This window comes from Fistularia commersonii, chromosome 28 (assembly GCF_037954325.1).
Source record: "Fistularia commersonii isolate RoL2024-O1a breed Wild chromosome 28, RoL_Fcom_v1.0, whole genome shotgun sequence".
NCBI lineage: Eukaryota > Metazoa > Chordata > Actinopteri > Syngnathiformes > Fistulariidae > Fistularia > Fistularia commersonii.
This window is the reverse complement of record NC_141311.1, coordinates 2,487,701-2,497,321: the sequence shown is the minus strand read 5'-3', so window position 1 is coordinate 2,497,321 and position 9,621 is coordinate 2,487,701. Positions and strand designations below refer to the sequence as shown.

Genomic DNA, 9,621 nt, shown 5'->3' with positions numbered 1-9,621 from the left:
TGCCATGATGTAAACAATGCACAGTAGCTTGCAAGGCTACGCTACGCTACAAAGCCTGTGACCATGCCATGATGTAAACAATGCAGAGTAGCATTCAAGGCTATGCTATGCTACAAAGCATGTGACCATGCTGTGACCATGCCATGATGTAAACAATGCACAGTAGCATGCAAAGCTACGCTAAAAGCCTGTGGCCATGCTTGCTTGTAGGTTCGTGCACCGATTCTTGTTCACAGCTCAGTGCAGAATTTGATCGAAAACTCGATTCGTTCGTATTTAAGGGTCGTTCGCAAGCCAAGGTTCGACTGCGTCGAGCCGCGATAGGTGCTCAGTAATCGCAGGGCAGCGATTCGTCGTGGTAAAGTGTAAGTGTAGCTCTGTGGTGCAAAAGTTCAAGTATGCACACACACAAACAGACTCCAAAGGTTCAAAACTGACCCCTCGGAGCGTCTCCGACGGTCGCTGCCAACCAAAGCGTCACTGAAATGGTGCGAAGCTCGCGAAAAGATTCCCACACACACACCAACACCTCTCTTCCCGGCCCCCATATTGTTACGCTCTTTGACAATAGATTGGGTTACATAATGAGCTCCATCCATATCAAAGGCCGGAGCAGGAATAGCCTGGCTCGGCTCCACGGCCTCTCCGAACGGGTCAGACCTCGAAAAGGGGGGGGGGGGGGGAGTCGGTGCCGCTCGTCGTCCGACCGCAAAGGATATCAAGTGCGAGCGGACGGACATGTGTTGCTGATCATAAACGTATTAGACAAATATCGCACCGGTCACCTAATATGTTGCGGTGAGCTGTCTGCCTTGGTATAGTCCAGAGCGTGCGGTGTCCCAGACGCGGTTTTAAAATGCATTCCTCATGGCATGACAGTTCGCGGGCTTGTGAGAACCGAGACGGCGAGCGCCGAGAGCCCGACCGCGGGGCCGGCGGGGGACGGGGGGGGGGGTGGAGATCCTGACGGGCTCCACGTTCACCTTCGGGAAACCCTCTCCGTCACGATACCGAGACAAAGGACATCATTCACCGACTTCCCCTCTTACCTGTCTCGCTCCCGCCTTTCCCTTCCGGCATTCTCTCCTCAGTATTTTTAGTGACTCGCTTGTTTTTTTTTTTTGTTTTGTTTTTTTTTTTTTGCTCTCCCCGTTCCCCCGGGTTCTCTTTCTTTTTTTGTCTCGACTGGGCAGAGCGGTAGATTTGTGCTGAGTGTTCCTCCCACACTCCACATTCAAGGGTCTTCCAGGATCCCACAGGCTGGTGGTTCAACTCTGTCTTTTTTGGTGACAGAGGAGAGCAACTTGTGTGGGTGTAGGGTGGAGGGGGGGGGGCAAACAATGGTGAGTGTGTGTGTGTGTGTTATGCTAATTAAACGTCCTTAATTGCATTGGCCGTTTGTTCACTGGCAACACATTTAAATCATTTGGGGTCTCAGGTGATGTTTTGTCTCCAGAGTTTGTTTTTATATGAAAGGGTGAAATCAGGCATAACCGTGCAACGGTGTGTGTGTGTGTGTGTGTGTGTGTGTGTGTGTGTGTGTGTGTGTGTGTGTGCTGCGACATGTTTGCCATTTTATTTCATTCATTCATTCTCTATAATGGGGGTTTGGGGGCGTCTGGATCTGATCACGGATGTCAGACATGCAATTCACCCCCTCATTCACATCGTCATGCATGTATTTAAACATGCAACCATTCACTCTTTTATTCATATGTTTAAGATATACAATCATTCACGTGTCGTTTATATATTAACATACAACCGTTCGGTCACACATCATGTGGAGAAATGATGAAATATATACATGCAACAGTTCACTCCCACATTCACATGTCACATATGTATATATATAGATATGCAGCCTTTCACCCATTCATTCACGTGTTACGCACAGAAATAAAATAATTCATCCTCTCATTCACACTTCATGGACATCCACCAATTCCCTCCTTCATTTACCTGTCATATATATATATATATATATATTTACATACAATAAGCATACCACCATTCACGCTTTCATTCACATGTTATATAGAGAAATAAAATAATTTACCCTTTCATTCACACTCCATAGACATACAACAATTCACTTCTTAATTCCTATCATGTATATATATATGTTTATATATGCATGTCTATGTATGTATATGTATATATTTACATTCACACGACATAGACATACAAGCATTCACCCATTCATTTAATCCACTCACACGTCGTCCAGACCTACAACCATATTTCCTTTTAATTCTTCTTTTTGATATGTTTCTAACCAGGAATAGTCAGTGCGTAATTAGATAAGATGAGGTTTCAGAAGAGCGGAAGCTCTGAAACTCAGAAGAATCCTGCGGACGTCTCGGGTCAGGGAGCCGTGACGACAAAGTCACCCAATCGACGAGTGTTTCAAGTGGCGGCGGCGGCGGCGGCGGCGGCGGCGCCCTTGTTCACAAATGAGACGTGCCAGAAATATAAAAAAAAATGGGAAAGTGAAAGACCGCGGACAACTGTTCATGGAACAGAACACGACCAGATGTCAGATATTTGTTAAATGTATTTTATTATTTTCCTGCTACCTAAAGTGTGTGAGAAAAAAAATCCTACCTGTTTTACTTCCTACTCACATCTCCAACAAATACAAGTTAAGAAACCAGGGAGTTGTAAGTTGTAGAAAAAAAAAGCGGGTAAAAGTAACCCGTTTTAATCCCTCCCCCATCTGGCACGCGGCGCCACTTGAAACAGACACTTGTAGTTATTTGCAAAATAGTTTTCAAACCCAGGTCCGATTATCTTTTCAGTAAACAAACATAATCGCCGCCTTCCAACCGGCGAAGATTCGCTTCGGAGAGTAATTGTTTTTCGTGCCTGGTTTAAGCCTCGAACGGCGCCCTGTTCCGCCGCGGAGCTTTACTTCGGCGGATCCTCTCGGTTTACCGAGGAAACGACGTAATCCTGAGAAGCGCAAACAAAAACGGCCGACGTCTCGATTACGGGGTGGATTTCCGTCATTGGGTGAAAGATTTAAACACCTACGAACGTTCGCCCTTTCATTTACACGTCATTTAGATCCGGGGTGAGCGATTATTTTGACTGGTGGGCCTCAATTCCTATTTAACTTTTGCGCGCGGGCCAACTAGGTATCGTGTAAATTGAACAAAATGAAAATCGTAATGTGAATATTTAAATATTTTTTGGCATTTTATTTCAACTTTAAAAAATTCAAAATCATCAACATTATTTTGTATGTAATCGTTCAAACAAAATGAAAGAACAGGAAAAAATAAGAAGTTTCGACATTCAATAATAATGGAATATACCTATAAGAATATTCAAAGAAAATAGTTTGGCGGAACGGATAAAAATGTAAAATTGTAAATTGTAAAATTTAGACAGATGCAAACATTCACTCTCCAATTCATGCATCATATAAAACCATTCATCCTCTCATTTACGTCAAATAGAGAAATAAAATTTTTAGTTTCAGTTTAGTTTCGTTACTGTATTAGACATCTGCACACTTGTAGTTCCATCTGTTTTTTTCCCCTTCTGTTACTTATCACTACCAATTTGTACATAATCTGCACGATATTATCCACTTCTACTTGCACTAGCAGTAAAAAAAAAATAGCATTTATCTGTAAATACTACATTCATCTGTAAATATCTGCAAATATCTGTATATGTGCATATTCACATTCTGCACATGTGCACTTCTGCTTTTTACACTTGCGATTCAATGCTAACTGCGTTTCGTTACTCCGTATCCTCACATGTGTAATGACAATAAAACTGAATTTAATCTAATCTAATCTAATCTAGATCAGGGGGCCCCAAAGGAAATTTTTCTTGGTATAAATTATATTAATTTCATTCGGCCTTCGTACCTTACTTTGAAAAACGACTGTTTCTGCCTGCCGCGCCATTTTACACGACAATATCAATATTCCTACCAAAGTTACGGGTTTATCGCAACAGGTGATACACAAGCTGCGCACCCGCTATGCATTATTTGTGGTGAACGGCTACCTAATGATCATTTAGAATTGATCATTTTATGAATTGATATTATCGTGCAACCTTATCATAATTGCCCAATATGAACTGTAATGGTCGTATTCAGATTAAATACTGTGAACTGATAAGTTTTTCTTTTTGAACCTCTAACCGGTCCACGGAAACATTTACATGCATAAAAGTGGAAAAAAAAAGGTTTTTGATTTTGACTTTTTATTCTTGGACACTTTGTTGTTTTTCTGGAAGGCTAACTTTAGCATACGTAGCTCCGTGTTTGGTGTCAAAATGCAGACAAAGATTGTCTCATAGCACAAAAGACATCGCTTTTTTTTCTCCTTAAGGCACAAACATGTATTTGTAACTTCCATCTGCATCCACTTTTCTCTTCCTGCACATTTAGGGATCATTCGTATTTCTCAATTCCACTTGTTGAAAATGGCGTCGATGTGGATTCACTGCGATTTAATGACGGGTCACATGATCCGCATGAATTGTGGGAAATGTAGTTTATAGCCAATGCACACGTTTGACTTATTTATTTTGAGACAATCAATCCTTTTAAGACGTTCTCAGGGGCCCGCGGGCCTTGCGTTTGTCTCCAAAGAACCTCCTGGAACATTAATTATAAATTTGTCGGGTTCTGCCGCATAGGTTTCCCTCGCAAATCAGCCCGTCGTCGGGGGTTTTCTCGTCAGACAGGGGTTTTTCTCGAGGCCGCTGCCCGTCCGGTCGTCACGGCGACGCGGCTTCCCCCCCCTCCCCGAGTTTATCACCATCCGGTCGCAGCCGGGACCGACCCCGTAACTCAGAGCGGCGGAAGCGTTAGCGTTATTTCCCCTCCATCCATCGGCCAACTCATTCGCTCATTCTTATCCTCTTTTCAACCCCCCCTTATTTTATTTGCTATTTACAGTAGAGTTTTTCAAGAGGGCCCCCAATCAGAAACCGTGGCCGGGTTCCAGGGAAAACAGGACCCGAGCACCCTGAAGAGCCTTTTTGCCTCACTTTTTATTCACTCCTGTTCTTTCTCAAGAGTTCCTCCTGAAAGTATTTGGCAAACACTGGTGAAAAAAAAAAAAAAAAAAAAAGACTTTGAGGGAAGAAAAACAACAAGTCGTTCTTGAGCCACCCACACCCCATCTGCCGTGGTATTATCTCCTTTTATTATCCGCAGATTATGTGCGCCGATATGATTCTCCAGTTTGCTCCGGTAGCTATTGTAGTTGTTATTCTTGTTGTTTTCTTTTTTTTTTTTTTTTTGTTTTGTTTGTGGAGCGCCGTGATATGAGACAGAGGACGGCGGAGGGGAGGTCCTCCCCCCGTGTGCATCTAATCGCCCATTCAAGACCCTCTTAATGGCTTGTCAGTTCCCCTTGCCCTTCCATTTTCTGTCCAATTAATTCCTTTCTAGCTCTCCGGATAAAGGGACACAATGAGGCCCCTCCGCGGCATAATGAATCATTAAAATTCAGCAATGCGCCCATTGGCACTTGGCTTCTCCCCCCCGCGCCGGTCCGGGACGGTTGCCGGGCGCGCATGCCGGGCCAAGACCGAGCGTTTCCCCCCCCCTTCCCGTCCAACCGAGCCGGGATCCCGGCGCGTTGGTTCGACGGGATAGTCGAACGTCTCGCCGCTTTTTTTTTTTTTTTTTTTTTTTTTTTTTTGTGTGTTTTGTTTTACAGCCGCGTACGGGACAGGGGGTGGGAGAGTTATCTCCGAGGTCGACGGGGTCGCCGGTTCCGACGGGGAAATTTCTTTTCAAAAGTTTCAAAGGAAAAGGGATTTTTATGGTTTTCAAAAGCGGGACAAACTGAGTTCGTTCGTGGATGTGATTTATCTTCCTCAGGTCGCTCCTTGATATTATAACAAACATGCCGAGGCGAAGGTGCGTGCAAATAAGACGAACGCAGCGAGGGATTTATCAAGAAAAGAGCTTTTATTTAAAAAAAAAAAAAAAAAAAGGAGGAGGAGGAGGAGGGCGAAGGGGTTAGCTGTGCACGTGTGAATGAAAAACCTAGTTAATGAAACAACAGTAATCTCCATCCTTTTCTTAAAATTATACACAATAACAATATACAAAACTGCCCCCCTCTCCGTCACACACACACACTCACACTCTCTCACACACACACACACACACACACACACAGGGATGTAAGGTCGGCGGTGTGGGTCACTGACTGCATGCCATGTTCAACTTTGTTAATTATTCAAATGGACGTTGCAAATACTGACGCCGAGCATCGGAGGAGCCCCGAGGCTGCGGCGGGCACAGACACACACACACACACACACACACACACACACACACACACACACACACACACACACACACACACACACACACCATCTTCTTCCCTCTTGAAAGAGTCCTCCTCCTTCTCCTCCTCCTTCTTCTTCTTCTTCCTCTCACCGTGTGTTACCCAGATCTCGGAAATGACCCCACACACACACACACACACACACACACACGTTTGTTGTCGTCCGTGCACGCACGCAGGAGGTCCAGCTGACGTGTCACTCAGGGAGTGCGGTGTCATCTTACCCCCCGTTTCCTTTAACCCCGGATCATGACTAATCGCGATTCGCTCTCCCCCGGACACCTGTTCCGTCCCCCTGCACCGTTTGCAATTCGGAATGGCGTTTTCTGGAATGATATCAGACGTGCTCGAGCCGTTTTCTTTTTTTTTTTTTTTTCATATAAAAGCAAAAAAACAAAAAGCACTGTAAAAAAAAAAAAAAAAAAAAAAAAAAAAAAAAGCATTTTTGTACTTATTAACAAAAAAAATATCCAAGAACATAAATACATGTAAGACTTTTATGGCAAAACATCACTATAAGATTGAGTTTAGTTTAGCCGAGCTGCTAATGGCTGGTGACGTAGCTGCGGCGGTTAATGTAAATCCTAATGCACATTTGCATAAATGTTTTGTGTGTGTGTGAGTGTGTGTGTGTGTGTGTGTGTGTACATTCTCCGATGCATCGCCCCCCCCCTTCTACCGCCATCTGCTCCGCCGCCAAAACCCAGCCAAACCCCTCTTCCGCTTCGGCGTGCGCGGACCGTAAACGGAGATGTACACGGTGTAGGCGTGGGCGACGCGTCCTCACGGAGGAGTTTTGGCACGCCGATAACACACTTCCTCTTTGTGTGGAAAGTCTATACAAGTGTGTTTTCATTGCAAAGATATAACTTCATATAAAAATCAGCAGGCACTTTTTTTTTTTTTTTTTTTTTCTTTTTCCTCTTCACGTCCGAAACGGCCTCCGCGCCACCCCCCACCCCCACCCCCCTTCCTTCATTAGTAGTGCACGGATGTGGACGGGTCTCTGCCCCGGAGACGACGACGACGACGACGACGACGGCGAGGGGAGGGGGGAGGGTTTCGGCGCCCCTAGGGTCGGGAGAGCGTGGTGTAGACGGGCTGATCCCAGCTGGAGGCGGTGGGGCTGTGAGCCGGCGCCATCGACAGGCCGTTGAGGATGGGGCTGCCGTACGGCCGCCGGGACGAGTGGAAGTACGGGTACTGGTAGAGGCCGGAGGGGTAGCCGGAGTACGGGTTGTAGTAGTTGGAGCTCTGGAGGTCAGTATAGTCACACTGCGAGCCGGGGAAGGAGGAGGCGGCGGCCGAGGCGGCGGCCGAGGTGACGCAGGCCTGGCCTGTGTAGGAGCCGTAGTCGGAGTGGGACGGCGAGCCGCGGGAGTGCTCGCTGTAGTGGCTCGGGCTCAGCTGCTCCGTTTTAATGTGAAGCCGATGCTCGCCGGAGGAGGGCGAGGCGGAGGACATGGCGTTCTTGCGGCTCCACACCGATCCGTTGGCGCCCACGTGGCCGTAGGAGGGCGCGTAGGGGCCGCCGGCGGCCGGCGTCTGCCCGTGACCGTGGTCCGACGACAGGATGGGGGCGCCTGAGGCGTGGCCGTTGGGCGGGAGGTACTGGTCGAACTCGTGCACGTCGAAGGTCTCCATGTTGCTGATGACGTCGGTGCTCAGCTCGGAGATGTCCACGTTGCTGAAGTCGATGTTCTGCCTGCTGCTGTCGACCAGGCGGCGGCCCTCGTGCTTCAGGTCCTGCTTGAGGCCGTGGTGCAGGTCGGTTTTGGGAGTGGTGGGCGGCGTGGGCGGGCCGTGAGGCTGACCTGAGCGGGGGAAAGGTCGCAGACACACCCTGAGCCTTTCTCGCCGAACGCAAACCCCGAATTTCGCGAGCGAGCGATCGTCCGGTAACGCACCTGCGTGCTCGGAGTGGTGGTGCCCGTCCGTCATCCCGGCCAGCCCCCCCATCCCCGGCTCGGCTTTGTACATGTGGTGCGCCAGCTCGGCCCCCGAGTCCGAGTCGACCTGGCCCGGCTTCACATTCTTCCTCCGGCGGGGCTGGTACTTGTAGTCCGGGTGATCCTTCTTGTGCTGCACCCGGAGCCTCTCCGCCTCGTCCACGAACGGCCTCTTTTCGCTCTCCGAGAGCAGCCTGGAGAACATAACACAGACGCCGATTTAAAAAAAAAAAACTGTGATTCGGGCAAAGTGAAAACTTCCATCCACTGCACGGCTGAATTCTAAATCCCCTGAGGAATCCCCTCTTGAAATATCAAGCAAAACGATGATGGCAATGATAATAAAGACCCACACACACACCCCTCCGGTTGTCCTTACCGCCACAGCTTGCCCAGGGTCTTGCTGAGCTCTGCGTTGTGCAGGTGCGGGTACTGGTCCGCCAGCTTCCTGCGGGCCGCCTGCGCCCAAACCATGAAGGCGTTCATGGGTCTCTTCACATGGGGTTTGTTCTTCAGGGAGCCGCTCCCCCTCACCGGCATGGGCACCAGAGACCAGTCGTATCCTTTGAGAACCTGCGACACGGCGTCCCGAATGCAAGCCGGGAAGCGATCGTCGTCGTCGGAGTCCAGCTTCTTTCCCAGGCCGGGCAGCAGGGACGCCTGGCCGTCGGAACCCGCCGGCGAGGACGGCGCGTCGGAGTCGGACTCGTCCTGGGACAGCGAGCTGTTGGTGCCCGAAGGGCTGCAGGGCTGCTCGCCGATGCACTTGTCGTGCTCCTCTGTCATTTTCAACATGATCACGCCGAGTGGAAATCCGAAATAAGACGAGGAAAGGTAGAAAAAATGCAAAAAAAACAAAAAAACGAATGGAAGTCTGGTTACGCGGCGGAGCGGCCGGTGCGCCTTTTACGCACGGTGCGCCGCGTAAATCCTCCAGCCGGTCCGGGGCCGCTCTCTCTCTCTCTCTCTCTCTCTCTCACCCTCTCTCTCTCTCTCTTTACCTCCCTGCTTGCTCTCTGGTGTTTTTTGTTGTTGTTATTATTCTTTATTTGTATCTCCTAGGGTGCCATGGAGCTCCGGAGGCTGCGGTCTCGCCGTGTGAGCCGGAGAGCCGCACGGCACGTCAACTTGTGTCGGGGAGTTTTAAAATTCTCACTCCACCTTCCGGCCTCGGATTGGCTGCAGACGAATCACCGCCTTCCCTCATTGGCTCCTTTTTCTTATGTGGGCTTCATTATTATAATGATTTTCCCTTTTCCTTTTTTTTTTTTTTTTTTTTTGAGCCACACACGTCGGATGACAGGCAGATGTTCCAACACACTTTTTTTTTTCCA

General features: G+C 48.3%; 1 protein-coding gene across 1 annotated transcript; it reads right to left on the bottom strand.

The window, feature by feature from the left end:
* Positions 1 to 5,827: 5,827 nt before the first annotated feature.
* LOC147217161 (transcription factor Sox-8) lies at positions 5,828 to 9,380 on the bottom strand. The gene is made up of 3 exons (XM_086175931.1): positions 8,667 to 9,380; positions 8,246 to 8,481; positions 5,828 to 8,152 (listed from the first exon to the last, which is right to left on the bottom strand). Exons 1-3 carry the CDS (start codon positions 9,080 to 9,082, stop codon positions 7,410 to 7,412), a joined length of 1,395 nt encoding a protein of 464 aa, XP_086032057.1. The 5' UTR covers positions 9,083 to 9,380; the 3' UTR covers positions 5,828 to 7,409.
* Positions 9,381 to 9,621: the final 241 nt, after the last annotated feature.